Source organism: Neltuma alba, unplaced genomic scaffold (genome assembly GCF_004799145.2).
Source record: "Neltuma alba isolate B1F8T4 unplaced genomic scaffold, ASM479914v2 tig00000977_pilon, whole genome shotgun sequence".
Classification (NCBI taxonomy): Eukaryota; Viridiplantae; Streptophyta; class Magnoliopsida; order Fabales; family Fabaceae; genus Neltuma; species Neltuma alba.
The window spans coordinates 91341-107565 of NW_021632279.1; the positions used below are offsets into that span (position 1 = coordinate 91341).

The window sequence follows — 16225 nt, forward strand, 5'->3', positions numbered from 1 at the left end:
TTTCCTTACGTCGATTATGATCTTTTAATTGAAGGATAGTATTACATGTAATGTAAATAAAGCATGAAAACAACAAAGACATTATAGGAAATCTAAGGAATGGTGACCCAAGTGGATGAAGGTTTGAGCTGTCAAAGACTCAACTGTTTTCAAATGAAAGATGCAAGACAATAAGCTTCAGCCAAATATACGCACGCGCGCACACAGTATAACAAACAATATACTCGTTGGCAGCCAAAAAACCAAAAAACAATAATATATACTCCCTTCATTACAAAATAGAAGTCTTTTAGAACTTTCATACACATGGTGACAAATGTATTTACTGTGTTGGAATTTTTTTCGTTTTACATTTTCTAATTTGTCCTTAATATATTGTATAATTAATAAAAAATAGAGATGAGTATACTTATAAATGACATATTGAGATTATAAATAAGACATAGATATAATTAATAAAAAATAGAGATGAGTATACTTATAAATGATATATTGAGATTATAAATAAGACAATGATTTTTTTTTTCTTATGAAAGGACTTGTATTTTAGGGAGCACATAATATCTAAACAGAAAAAAAAATGTAAACAATAACTTAATAACATCACCAAAAATTGCATCACTTCTTATACATAATATAAAATTTATAGAAATCATTCTATTTATAAATTATTATGGACATGAAAAACACAATTACACTGTAGGTTTATTAATATTTTTTTTTTATTTATCATCACTTTTTTTTCTGTGATGACATTCTATAGAAACTGCAATTGCAAAGCATGATGGTCATAAAATTCGCCAGATCATGCAGAATAAGGACAGCAAAAATAAGCCAAGAATAAATTTCATCTCTCCTCATGTTAAGGCATACAAAAATCTCCCCTCACCCCAAAAATTTTAAAAAAAGAAAAGAAAAACCTTCAATAGATATGGTAGAGGGGAGGTGATTTTACCTACCTATATAAAATAAGTTAAAACATGATTAGTTGGACATAGCCAATCCACAAAAATGAACTGCATCACGCATGCAAAATCAATTGGAAGGTTTCCTCCAGAAATTTCACCTCCAAGCTGGTCCAATTTTAGAACGACCAACCCCATTACTATCTGGTTTTCAGATTTCCTATGTCATGATGCAGTAATTAGTACATCCGGATCACAACCCTCCATCTGGAATTTCCAGTTTTGACTTGCTTTTTTTCTTGGATTTTGACCTGGTTACTTCATCTCTTGTAATCTTTTCGCTTCGACTATCTTCTTTAGATTTGTTGTGACCTTTCCTCTTCTTAGATTCCTTCTTTTTTCCATCTGTTGTGTTCACAGTGGTCTCTTTACTTTCAGACTTCTTTCTTTTCAAAGGCATTGCCTCAAATTGTTCACCAAGCATGACATTATCCTTAGCCTGCTCTTCGTTTGGGAGCTGGTCTTCTATTTTACACATCATGAGACGTTAACATTAGAGGTAGCACGAAATGTCAATCAATAAAAGACACTGAGGAATGATGCCTCAATATATTATTATATAATCATAAAAAAAATTAACTAACTAGATATATTTAATATAAAAACCAAAGACCCCACCAAGACTGTTCCAGGAAAAGGGGTTGGTTTTTGGGTTTTCCAATCCTTCAAGAAGCAACGCTATCAATATCATCCATATAAATAATTGATCCTATAAAGAGCCGACATTGTTTATGCCATGAACAATGCTTATATCTTAGGCTACACGCATGACACGGCCCCACCTAATTTGTAACTATTTGTGTTGGGCTTCTAAGAATGCCCCTTTCCTTCTCATCACGCCTGTAAATTTAGGTGCCTAAGGCACATGCATTGAATGAAGCATAAAAAAATGCCAAGGCACCGCCAGGCGAGTGCCTGGTTAAAGTCTGCCGCTCAGGGTGCAAAAGACATTAAGCCTTTTCAGCACCTTAAATCAATGCCTTAGGGGTGAGCACCTTCGGACTAACTTGCTTTAATTCAGTATTTGACATTCAATTTAATAGAAAGGAAACTGACAGCTGTGTCCCGTAAACTATTCTCCGATCCACCTTTCCAATTTTCAACTCCAGGCACCAAGTACCTTTAATGTTCCTTGATCTCAAAAGGATTTTAATATACAATATCAAAACAAGAGAGAGAGAGAGAGAGAGAGAGAGAGAGAGAGAGAGAGAGCGAAAGAAATAGGCAAACCTTGACTGATGAAGTTAGAGTCAAAAACGGCATGCATAAGGTGTTGCTTCAGGAAGACCTGCATGAAGAAAATTTTTTCCATAATAATAACTTCATAATTATTTGAAATGTTTTCTAATTTATAAAACATATCATTATGACCTGTAAATTCTACAGAGAGTTTGAACTATCACTAAGCAACCACCTGGTTCAAGTTAAGAGATTATGCTTTTCTTGGCAACATACAACAGGTAGCTTCACAATAAAGTCAGTTATATGATCAGTCTTGAAACATGTCGTCCAAAAATTATATCATATTTCTTGCCTACAAATATCACAATTATTCTTAATCTAAAGATGGACTCTCAGGAAATATCAAATCTAAAAGAGGTTCCGGATTTTAGCTTATAGGATTTTGATGGGGATCCGGCATTGATTCTCACTCTTATATCCTCATATCTTTGTTTTATTCTGTGTCTTAGAAGGAGGAACATGATGCACAAATGAAGACCTTAAACAAGAACAACAAGTCTTATCCCACTAGGCAGGGTTAGCTACTGGGATCGTATGACACTATTGTGTTCTATCAACAACCAAACTTTTAGACAGGTTATTAACCAAAAAGCCCCATTCAATAACCTCATTGAGCATTTCCTCGACCTTCCTTTGTCTCTTTTTAAAAGACTTCAAACTGCTTGATCTATCTTCCTTACTTGTACCTCCAATAACCTTCTCTGCACATGCCCAAACCACCTCAAACGATGTTCAACCACTTTCTCTTCGATAGGCACCACACCTACTATTGCTTTGATACTGGCATTTTGAATCTTATCTTTTCTCATATGACCACACATCTATCTCAACATCCACATTTGTGCTACCTCAACTTTATACTCTTGTTTTTCTTTTAGAGCCCAACATTCTTATATCTAAAACAATATCAACTTTTACATAAAAAAAAATTTGCCTGACCTGCTGTGATATGGGCTTCTTTCACTTTAGAGTTGGATAGTTTTATTCAGTGAAAATTATTAATTCATAGCAACTCCTCGGTCTAAATACCAAAAGCATGTTACATTCAATCAATAAATGGGAGGCGTAATAAGGGAATAAGAGGTCATGAAGAATGGCATGGGCTCAATATTAAATGGCAAAAAAGGACACCAATGGATAAAAGTTGAAATGAGTTTCATCCTGCAGATTTTAACTTTCAAAGGTTTTGCATTACCTCCTACAACTTTAGAGCACACAACTGGGTTTCAATGTGTGATAAGTACTAAGTTTCAAATCCATATGATTTCAAGCATCAGCGCATGAAGCGAAACGCTTGTAAATGCACCATAGTAGCTTCAAAAAATGAACACAAAGAAGTTATAATTTTGCACAGAGAAGATACACAAGCCAACATTCTCCGCAGGAGAGAATATAAGAGCACTTCACACAACAAGAACATATTATGAAATACATAGCCAAAGTCAATATCATAATAAATAATAAAAAGGGTACAAAATCATACCGCAGAAAGGAGCTGCCTGGTCCTTGTATCCCAAATGCGAAGATAAGCATCCAGTCCTAGAAGCAGCATGTTGTGATATGAGCTTCAGTGATGAATATGGAAATTTATAAATGCTAATACAATAGTACAAAAGCTGAAATGTTCTTATCAGAGCCAAAAATGTTGAATCAGCAAAACTAGAGACCTGTACCTTTTCAATTGATTATGAGCTTTCACAACAATCATCCAGAAGGAAGAAAAAGAGTGACAAAAAATTATGAATAATAGATCAAACGGTATGACCAACAACTAAAACAATAATTTCGACTTAAAATAAGACTGTACATAGCACACTATAATTCTAAAACAAGTAACATAGAGATGAGAAAAGGCAGACCAAACTCCAATAAACCACCTGCTCCAAAGGTTTCTAGGAAAAGAAAGCCCACTCACCACATGAAGCTACAATCGGCAGCTCAGGGTGCCTAACTATGGATCTGATGCTTCCAGAGCATTTGCCAGTAAAACATCCTAGCAATTTTCCTGTAACAAATTGTGCGTCCATTAACATGATACGGAAAAAAAAAACAACTCATGCAAAGACAGTGATCAACATACTAAGCTGAAAATAACTCGTGCAAGAGGATATCAAATGATAATAACAAAAAATATAGCAGCTCAAACTCAATGCAATCATATCTGATAACTACCAAGAGTCAGAAAATCCAAGAAAAACACACCAATACTAAATGTGGTTATTGAGATTCCCATCTTATACAGGAAATAAATGCATGCAAATATTAATACGTCTCTCTCATTGCAAAAGGTCTTGGAGATGATCTATACAAGAAAATGTCCATTCAGAATGTTAAGCATAAAATGCTAGCAATGCTAAAGGCGTTAGAAATCACTTCTATTAAGGAAGGGCTTTAATGAAATGAACCCGCAACTTCCCACTTACAAGGGAGTTTTCATGTCACCTTCTCACTTATAAAGGAGTTTTCATGTTACTAGGTTACAAAACCATCGGCAAATGACAGGTACATTTAATCCAGAGTTTGAATAGAAACCAAACTATGATTTTAGAAATACTTTTACAGTTTACGAAGTAAATATGTAGAGGAATTTGTCTCGTTTTGCGGAAAAGTGCTTTTAAAACCATGGTTTGAAGGTTGCCAAACACCCCCTAAAGCTATTAACTCAAACTTTCTCCTTTTGTCATTACAACTCTTCAGCCATAATTTATACAGCTCAAAACCTCAAGCTTTCCCTCAAGCCTTCACTTTTACACCCTCACCATCATCCTCTCCTCCATTCCATATCGTAAGAAGATGCTACACGTTTTAGGTAAAATCTTGAGCATCTATAAATATTAAATATCCACGTTGGGTTCGTTCTAAATATATTTTTTTTACAATAGGAAAAACTTATTCTGTATAAGACAGAGCAAAGCTTTGTAGTAGATAATATCAACATAAAAAAAGGGGGGGGGGGGAGAAAACAAAGAACAGCAAGAAAACAGCATAATCTCAAATATGCAACTAGAAACAATGATCTCTGCAAATACGAACAGGAAATTCCCCATAAACACATGCAGAAATTCAAAGTGAAGTCATTGAAATTACTTTATCCCACAGCATATGAAGAAGCTCTGACCAAATAAACCATAAAACTATAAACATTGCACATCACGAGTTAAAATTTATCATGATGCGAGCCTTGGTAAATTACCAATGAACCTTAATTTACTAAATAAGAGAAAATGCATATAAGCCCATTACATGAAACTTGTCAGCCATAAGAAATGACTACCAATCATCTCAACCAAAATATACAGCCTCATATAACTACACTAAAACTTAAACTGAAAGGTTAAAAATGAGAAGTTGCCTCAAAATCCTAGCTATGGCCAACTCAGGCTTGTTTACAAGGAATAAATGGCTTTTTTCTTGAGAAAGGGTACATGTAAGATCAATCTATATCTGCCACTGCACAACACTAATATGAAATGTTCAACGCTTACAGATTTTACTCCTTCATAGTTATTAATAGAGTAATTTCAGGTCATAGCAAGAAAATTACATGGTCACCAATGTAACTATTAAGCAGTAAATCAGCACTCAAATGTTTGGAACCCCAAAATTGATTTATCCATTGACTGCTACGATATGGCACTCTACTCTCTCAAGTACAAGATGCAATTTTAGTCACAGAACAACTGATAACTAGCCAATTTATATCATTGCCTAAAATCAAATAAATTACCCTGGCGAATTTAGTCATGGAAAGAAGATATTGATAACCTGATACAGCAGAAGATAGAAGAGAAAGTAGAAGAAAAGATAGGAATATATATATATATAAATATATATATAGAGAGAGAGAGAGAGAGCGGAAACTGAATTCAAATTCAGATTTTGCCTAAAGTAAAGCTATATAGTACCAAGGCATTAATATTGCCAACGGTTTCATGTCACCAACCACCCTAACCATCCCACTTCTTTACACAATTATAATTATAAATCTGGTATCATAATTGCCAGACACTGAAAGGCATGCACATACCTGTGCGTATATCAACAGAGGCAAGGTCACCAGACCCATTCCCTATGTAGATTGAATAACCATCTATATCCTCAGCCACTGCTTTAATAGGTGTCTCACGAAAATCAAATGAAATAACAGGCCTTCGCTGAGCAGAGATGTCATATAGACGGACCTGGTTAAAAGTTACAAGTTAAAAAGAGATGAATGCATTAAAAATTAAGTAGCTTTGCAAGGGAGTAGATAATAGAATTATTGACTTCTTTATATTCTGAAATAGCAAGATATATAGGATTAGGCAACACATCCGCAGGTTGATCACTCCAGCTTTGTACCCATATAACCCAATTTGACATAAGCACATCCAGTAGACTATAGCTCAAAATTGTGAATGACAAGAAAAACAGGTACTATAAGCCCATAGACTTATCCATTTACTTCAAGGCATCAAATAATATGTACTTGTCTATAAATACAATCTATGCTTCACTCTGCATCATGATGTCAAAGGCTATGCTTATCCTCTTTGTTTACCCTATCCTAATCCTTCCCCATAGGGAAGGATGACCCACACGCATACACCCATTCTCCCTATACCACTTGGGGGTTTGATCCCACAACCTCTCCTTTTTAAGTGGGGTTGCAGCTTGAGCCAAAGGCTATGCCTATCCTAGATGTAGAAACTAAATCAAAAACATCATAGAGGAAATGATATTAGTAACTAAATTGTGTCGACAATGGCAGTAATCATGGCTTCCAGAATCAAATGGCATGACAGTTAAGATCCTCCGTCTGAAACTAACAAGGCTTGATGGTTGCTATGCAATGGCAAGCATCATCCATGACGAGTGCCTTATTGAATTTAGAAAGCAAACAGTATTTGTTACAGCATTTCTAAATTTTCATAATCTCTAGCCAGCAGCCAATGATATCGTTGACTTTAGGGGGATGGCTCCATTGGCAGTGTCTCTGAATCTTTGATTAAATAAAGCAACAAATTGTGACAGAAAATACGCCAGAATTTGTTCATCTGTGTTCTCTATGATTAAAGCTTTGGAAAAGAGAGCTCTATCAGAGGATCCTCAAGCTTTATATCTCCATATACTTGGCTGAGATCCTCTTTCCAGGTACCATATAGCTCCACCAAACCACCTATTTTCCCATCATTTCAATTTTCTGCCAACACATCTCTCCTGTATCTTTATTCTTTCTCTACAGATAAATGACATTATTTACAGCTTCTACATAACGAATATAGAAAAGGAAAATAATTTTAGACCTGTGAGCTGTCGGCTCCACTAATGGCACTTTTATACAACAAGTGCTGACTTTATCTGCCAGGAAATTACTTTATTCTAGTGATTCTCCCACTGTGCCAGTTTATTTTCTATAATGTGTTTTAAAATAATTTGCATTTTATAAAATACATCCTGAATGAAATGGCAGTCAACCATCAATATGGTGCCCAGCAAGCCATTCCCTGTGGCACCACAGAGTTGAGGGGCTTGCCAGTCACTATCATACACCATTGACAAAATTAAAATATAGTGGTTCAGAGTCTTGAATATAGCTATAGTATAAGGACATAAGCATCATGGCAAGGAAGCTTCCCTAAGTATTTTTACACATTCCAAATATGTTTATTGTTTAATGACAGAGTTTGGCGCTGAACTCATATTTTATTTCATGAAATAGATCGATACATATATAGGGGAGAAAGGGTTTGATCGAATCTGATCAAATCTAATCTAGAAGAATGATAGGATAATAAATCAGAGAAATATCTAACAAATCCCTAAAACCATGCAGATACTAAAAAATATAATTACTGCTTGTTACGGCTGTTACTAATTAAGCTAGGGTTTGCTGTAATTGGGCCTTTATTGGGCCCACTTCCAACACTCCTTCTCAAGCTGGAATAGATATTGATCATTCCCAGCTTGCTTGTGAGTTCATCAAACTTTGCCCAAACCAGTGGCTTTGTCATCATGTCTGCAATTTGTCTTCCAGTAGGAATGTAGGCCAAATCAATCACCTTAGCCTTAATATTTTCTTTAATAAAATGACAATCAATCTCAACATGCTTTGTCTTGTCATGCTGAACAGGATTATTGGCGATTTTCAACACAGCCATGCTATCACACCACATTTTTATTGGTGTAGTCTCTATCCCAAGTTCCTGCAGTAGTCGTACAACCCATATCCCTTCACAGATTCCAAGAGCTAAAGCTCTATATTTTGCCTCTGCAGAGCTTCTAGATACAATAGGTTGTTTTTTACTCCTCCATGTTACTAGGTTGCCACACACAAAAGTACAGTAGCCCGTAATAGAGCGTTTATCATCAATTGCACCTACCCAATCAGCATCAGTATGTACTTCAATGTCATTGTCTTCTTTGTATCAGTGTTCACCCTTTTTCCATCTGTATATATTTCCACATGCTTTTTATTCCCCTTAGCGAAGAATAACCCTTTCCCAAGTGTATTTTTCAGGTACCTGAGGATTTGGTATATAGCTTCCATGTGCTCCTTTTGAGGTTTACTACTAAATTGACTTACAACCCCTACAGCATAAGAAATATCCGGTTTGGTATGAGATAGGTATATGAGTTTACCTACCAATTTTTGGTAACGTTCTTTGTTGGTAGCCTTCCCATCTGGTGTGATCTGAAGTTTATAGTTTAGTTCCATAGGAGTCCCAGCTGGTCTAGCTCCTAACATCCCTGTCTCCTTTAAAAGATCCATAGTGTATTTTCTTTGTGACACACTAATACCTTTAGGTGATCTAGCAATCTCCAGTCCCAGAAAATATCTCAGATTTCCAAGATCTTTTATCTCAAATTCTGCGGCTAGCCTCTGTTTCAGTTCTGCAATTTGTTTGAAGTCATTCCCTCTTAATACTATGTCATCCACATAAACTATTAGCACAGTAATTTTATGATTAGAGTGCTTTATAAACAAGGTATGATCTGTTTGGCATTGTGTGTAACCGAATCTTTTAATGGCACATGTAAATTTTTCAAACCATGCTCTCGGGGATTGTTTAAGTCCATACAAAGATTTATAAATTTTGCACACCTTATTCTGATTTTCAGAGTTCCATAATCCTGATGGTATTTCCATATACACTTCCTCATCTAGGTCCCCATTTAAGAAGGCATTTTTAACATCTAATTGATGTAATGGCCAATCTAGATTGGCAGCAAGAGATAATAGGACATTTATAGTATTGAACTTAGCAACAGGAGCAAAAGTTTCAAGATAGTCAATACCATAAGTTTGTGTAAAACCCCTTGCTACCAGTCTCGCTTTATACTTATTAATGCTTCCATCTGGGTTGTACTTCTTGGTAAAAACCCATTTGCTACTTACAACAGGCTTTCCTCGTGGCAAATCCACTATTTTCCAGGTCTGATTCTTAGCTAAGGCATTCAGCTCATTGTCAACAGCCAACTTCCAGTTCAAATCACATACAGCTTCATCAAAAAATCTTGGGATTTCTTCTTTGTCAATATTAGCAACAAATGCCTTAAAGGATGGGTTGAGCTTCTCATAGGAGACATAGCTGTTAATAGGATACCTGGCACAACTTCTCTTTCCTTTTCTTAGTGTAATTGGCCACTGTAGATCTTTGGAAATAGACTCAAGTTGAGTTTCATGACTCAGCCTTGGTAGTGCAATGGACTCTTCTCTGTTCACTGTTGTCTCCTCTCTGTTTCCTGAACTTGGGACTCAAGGTTAGGATCATGGGTAGGTCTATTGTCAAGGTTTGAAGGTGGCCGTGCAGAATCGGTGATAGACTGTTCAGGTTCAATAATAGGTTGTTCAATAGCAGGGATAGGCTGAGCCGGCTCATCATAGGTGGAAATGGATTAGTGTCAACTGGGATAGTGGAAGAAGGTGCTGTTTGGGGGCCATAGCTAGGTGTTCATTGATTTTCGTAATTGGTTTCACTGATATGACCTTCATCACCACCACGAATTAGCCATTCTCTATCACTCTCCCCTGAATGGGTGATTCGGAGTAAAAAGGAAGAGATTCAACAAATTTAACCTTGAGTGATATAAAAACGTTTTCAAGCAGGAGAATAACATTTATAACCCTTTTTAGCGGATGAATAACCCAGAAAAACACATTTTTCAGACTTAGAGCCTAGTTTTCCACCCTAATTATCAAAAACAAAAACTGCGCATCCAAATACACGTTTGGGAAGGGAGTTGAGGAGATGAGAATGAGGATAATGCTCTAAGAATTTTTGAACAGGAGTCTGAAATTTTAGTACTTTGGAAGGCATTCTGTTAATCAAATAAGCAGAAGTAAGAATAGCATCTCCCCAAAATTTGGTAGGAACATTTTTATCAATCAAAAGAGCCCTTGCCACTTCCAAAAGGTGTCTATTTTTCCGTTCTGCTACACCATTTTGTTGTGGTGTATGCACACAAGAAGTTTGATGGTGAATTCTATTTTCAGTAAGAAATTTTTGAAATTCCATATTAATATATTCTCTACCATTATCACTTCGAAGAATTTTTATTGAAGTTTGAAATTGGTTTTGAATAAAAGCATGAAAGTTCTTGAAGATAGAGAAGACTTCTAATTTTTCCTTCATTAAAAATACCCATGTTAGGCAAGTATGGTCATCAATGAATGTAACAAACCATTTTGCATTAGAAACATTTTCAATCCTAGATGGACCCCAAACATCACTGTGAATTAGGGCAAAAGGATGTGTAGGTATGTAAGGAGTTGGCAAATAAGTTGAGCGAGTTTGCTTTGCTCGATGACAAGTATCACAATGAAACTAAAAATCTTTATTGATGGAGTTGGGAAACAGAATTTTCATGTAACTAAAATTTGGATGACCTAACCTAGAATGCCATAGCATTATGTCATCATGAGACATAGCAGAAAAAACTGAACTTGAAACAGAAGAATCAACCATAGAAGTCTTCGAGTCGCCTTCAAGATAGTAGAGTCCATGACACTCCTTAGCTTTGCCAATCACCCTCCCCAAGGCTAAGTCTTGAAAATCACAGTGAAATTTGTCAAATATTGCATGGCAATTTAATTGGTAAGTGACACTTTTAACAAATAGTAAATTACACTTGATCTCAGGTACAAAGAGGACATTATATAATATAATAGTGGCTGAGATAATAACAGTGCCGAACCCCATGACCTTTGCATATGTATCATTGGCCACTTGAACTCGGGAGTATTCAGAATAGGGCTTAAAGTCAAAGAATAATTCACGAAATCCGGTTATATGATCTATGACTCTAGAGTCAACCACCCAAGTATTCTTTATTTTGTGAGTAGCCAAGAAAATCATACCTGCATGTGCTAAAGTAACTTGAGGAGTCGTTTTATCACTTGTTTTATCTTAAATATATTTATCTAGGATTTTCCGGAGGATGGAAACCTCTTCCTGGTTCAACAACTCATCGTCTTGCATGTTCCTCACTGTCATACCTTTACTGCTCTTGTCCCCTTTTGTTCGGTGTCTAAGATGAGCTGGTTTTCCATGAATCTTCTAGCAGGTGTCTCATGTATGGCCATTTTTATTGCAATGGTCACACCTTTGAAATTTCTTTCCTTTAGGTTCATTCTCAGGATTGCCATGGATGACCATGGCTGAGGCATCAGCAGAAGGTAGAGCTTGAGGGTTTAATTGGAGCAATGCCTTACGACTCTCCTCGTTTTTAACCATATTAAAGGCATCTTCAAGCGAAGGGAGAGGCTTTATACCCATAATTCTGCCTCGTATATCCTCATAGGTATCATTAAGGCCTAATAGAAAATCATAGCAGCGATCCCGATCAACCACTTGTTTGTAGTATGATTCATCTGTGTGACAGGTCCATTGATGAACATCATACAGATCAATCTACAACCAGAGTCACATGAGTGCACTGAAGTACTGGGTTACGGTTTGCTCTCCCTGAACTAGACTACGTGGGAGCCGTTTGACCTGAATTATAGCGGCAAAATTTTCCTTGATTGAGTATGTTCGCCTAGCAAACTCCCAGATTTCACGAGCTGAACTAGCAAGCACATAATTCTTGCTGATTTCTGGAGTCATGGAATGCACTAAACAGGTCATTACTAAATTGTCTTCGGCCCGCCATGTATCGAATTGGGAATCCTCAGTTGATGGTGGTTGGGGATCCCACGTGAGATATTTCTCCTTGTGTCGACCTCGAATAAACATAAGTACATTCCTGGACCATTGTAGGTAGTTGTTCCCGTTGAGTCTATGGGAGATGGTGATTTGAGATAGTGAATCCGACGCTGAACTCAAAGATGAAAATTGGTTCGAGGGTCGGTTCACTACAGAATTGGTCTCGCTATTTGAGCCATCACCAGTCGCGGCCGAAGATGAGTTTTTCAGACCGCCGGCAGTGAAGGCTCGTGGAGTACCCATCAGCGCCGCTTTGAAGGTCATGATCGCTCTGATACCATGACAGAGTTTGGCGCTGAACTCATATTTTATTTCATGAAACAGATCGATACATATATAGGGGAGAAAGGGTTTGATTGAATATGATCAAATCTAATCTAGAATAATGATAGGATAATAAATCAGAGAAATATCTAACAAATCTCTAAAACCATGCAGATACTAAAAACTATAATTACTGCTTGTTACGGCTGTTACTAATTAAGCTAGGGTTTGCTGTAATTGGGCCTTTATTGGACCCACTTCCAACATTTAATTTCAAATTTTCATACTAGTTTCTGTTTAAAATTACCTGATGGCTGTTAGTTCCAGCAACAATTTTACGGTGATCGTCTTTACTAAGAAATGTACCACATGTGAACCAGGTAGGAGTAAAAATACCAAGGCTGTTCTTAGGAGGCTGCAAAACAAATGGTAAGATTATGAATATAGGAAAACCAAGATATGATACAGTAGAAGATAATATGGGTGGGAAAGGAAAAGTAATTATTGAAAGGACAAAAATAAATTTATTGCAGACTCACAGCTTTGGCATTCCATATCTTAGTGGAGTTGTCAAGATCCCAAAAATTAACTTCAACGCCTTTCCTAAGCGATGGATATAAGCAATAGTTAGAATATTCCAGCTCAGATATCTAAAATAAGTTGATAGATGATAGTGCTTGTATTGGTTTCTCATCAGATTTTAAGAAGGCCCTCCCTCTCCGTTGTTTTCCCTTGGCTTCGAGCTTGTATCATTGCAAGATCTTTCTATTTTATATATTTCAACATTGGAGGTCTTATATTTCAGAGAATTTTTTATTCTCTATTAGCCATATTAAATGAGAAACAGCGAAATTTCTTTTGCTTCTTAGAACTCCCAAATATCTATAATACATTGCAAACTGCAAGTCTTTTTCACAGTTAAGATACTAAGAAATTTCAGCAACCACAAAATATCAAAACTGTCTATTTGGTCTACAAAACTTGATAACATTAGAACAAATACAGAGCAGCCATTCCAGAAGCAGCATAAACCGTTATAACACAATGTCTCTGTGTATTCATACCATGTGTTTAAGTAACTCCAAACTAATATCTGTTTACATGAGGAATTAAATGAAGATTAACTATTAATAGAAAGGTACTTACAAATTTTTTGCCCGAATTGTTTGCAAAGTTTCTACAGATTCATTATGAAAGACCTAAGAATATGAATGTGCAATACATGATTAAGGTAATAAGCCAGGATTTTCATGCAGCAGTTCATGCCTAGCATCTGCTGCAGTAAATGATAATCTTTAAAACACAAATATGATTATGTTGTAATGGTTATTTTAAGATAATAAGGGGTATCAATCACCCAATAGCTTATAACACTGGTTTTTTTCAATGCCCTCCATTCCTTTTAGTTCACGCACTTCACAATATTCAGGGAACTATCTTTTCCTTTGTTCCCATATTTTCTACTCATAAAACCCTTCTTTACAAAAGTTCGTGAAATAAATTATTTGAACAGTTTGATAATGGTTTCGAATCAGTTGATTTCTACAGCTTATATGCGATACTCATGTAAATGGTAATGACTTACCCTCCAAATAAAGCATACTTCTCACTTCCATCCACCTTGCAACATAAGATGTCACCGCCAGCACATACATTCCAAGTTGAAGAATTAAGAGAAACAGATTCTGAAGATGAATTGGTCACTTCAAAGGACTTCACACTCGCGTTTCCCTTGGTTGTGCAGGTAAGTAAAGTACAAGACCTAAAAACAGATACTAAATTTGAATTACTACTTTTAAAGCTGTAGAAAAAAGAGACATATAACTGAGACCCATTCATGCATACGTCAGAGCATTACAAGCAATTAAACTATATCAATCATGTAAGCACGAGAAATCAACCAATGCACCACCAATATGAAAGCCAACAACCATTTTGATTTACAGAACATGAAGATAACGTGTATGTGTCAAAAACGAACAAAAATTCACCGTGATAATCACTTTTAACTAAATTGAGCATAAAAATATGGCACAAAAGAAACAAGCATAGCAAATTTGAACAGTTAAATGAAAATGGTATATATACTACCTGGATGCTAACTCCACGTTTTTCTTCGCAAATAAATGCAACCCACCAATAACATTTTCTTCAGACCTAATATCCGTAGCATTAGAATTTAACATTGCAGCCTGTACATCTCCATTTACAGGGTTCAGAACTTCAACCTAAAGTGAATATGTAGATTAATGCATTTTAGAATCTGACAGTAAAGATTGAACACCAAAACATGTTAAGAAACATTCAATGATATTATGAAGGAACTTACCCTCCCATTTTTCCTCGCTACGGCTAATAACTGCAATGTAAGGGGGAAAAAAAGGAAAATAATGAGAGAACAACAATTCATGTTTCTCCATGGTACCTTTTCAACACAGCACATACCGGGTCAGCCTTGCGGTCAGTGAAAGACACGGCTGAGACGCAACTGGAGGAGTCTGGGTCACCCCATCTATCCACGACACGTGGAACCGCAGCTTGCTTATCACGGGCTTCAACAACTAACACAAACAAAAGAACCCAAAAGCTAATCAAAAGAGTGGAGCAAAACAAGATGCGACTTTGGAAGAGCCAGGAGATGAGTGCATAAATATGATCAATCAATCACCTTTAATGAGACCAAGTGCGTCAAAAGTTAGAGCTCGAAACGGAGGGCAACCAGGGCAGTCAACAGTGGTGGTACGCGGCATCGTTCACGGCGCCGCCGAGGGAAATTTCCAGTTCTGTGCGTTCCCAAGTAGCTCCTTGGTTTGGAGGGAGGATTGACAGCGCCTTGCGGCTAGGCTTCTTTCGAACGGAGCCGAGAATTACTGAGATCCGGATCCCCTACGGCGTGTGTAATCTTACGGAAACCATATTCGTGGCGTTGAAAGAATCTAGACCGTTTGTGTGATCCTACGGAAATATAATGTGTCTGTACGAAACATTTGGCTAGGGGCCGTTTGAGAAGAGCCGCCTTGTCTGGTCTCTTTTACAAATAATTTTTTGTTTTTAAAAATTAAAAAAAACTTATTTGGTAATTTGTTTTTAGTTGATTGTTTTAAAAAACAAAAAAATAATAACATGGTTTTAAAAATTAAAAAACCAAAACAACTTTTACATGTTTTTCTGTTTTTGTTTTTGTGTTTTTATTTTTTATTTTGAAAAATTTTAAGAAATTTTTTTCTCTTCTTACTTACTATCCACCACTTATCATTACTAGTGATAATTATCATTTACCAAGTGTAATTTTCCATTATTTGTTTTTTAAAACATAACTTTTTAAAATTATTATCTAAACAAATTCTTTTGTTTTTTTATTTTCAAAACTTGTTCCAAGAAACAATTTTATAAAATTGTTTTGAGAACAAAAAAATAAAGAACAAAAATAAACAGGCCCATAATTTGACAAATAACCTTTTGTTTAGAATAGAGCATGACATACAAGTCAATATATCAATATACATGAAAAGATCTAATCAAAAGTTTACTACATTCCCTCTTAACTATCAAAATGTCCTGAGCCAG

At 36.1% G+C, this 16225-nt stretch overlaps 1 protein-coding gene across 1 annotated transcript; it reads right to left on the reverse strand.

Moving 5' to 3' along the window:
- Positions 1-808: 808 nt before the first annotated feature.
- Positions 809-15490, reverse strand: LOC114749512 (WD repeat-containing protein 74). Its single transcript, XM_028938008.1, has 12 exons — positions 15327-15490; positions 15104-15219; positions 14988-15017; positions 14750-14886; positions 14244-14420; positions 13198-13261; positions 12966-13073; positions 6235-6388; positions 4123-4212; positions 3691-3746; positions 2196-2253; positions 809-1430 (listed from the first exon to the last, which is right to left on the reverse strand). The coding sequence occupies exons 1-12, from the start codon at positions 15406-15408 to the stop codon at positions 1159-1161; spliced, it is 1344 nt and encodes a 447-aa protein (XP_028793841.1). The 5' UTR covers positions 15409-15490; the 3' UTR covers positions 809-1158.
- Between the last annotated feature and the right edge of the window lie 735 nt (positions 15491-16225).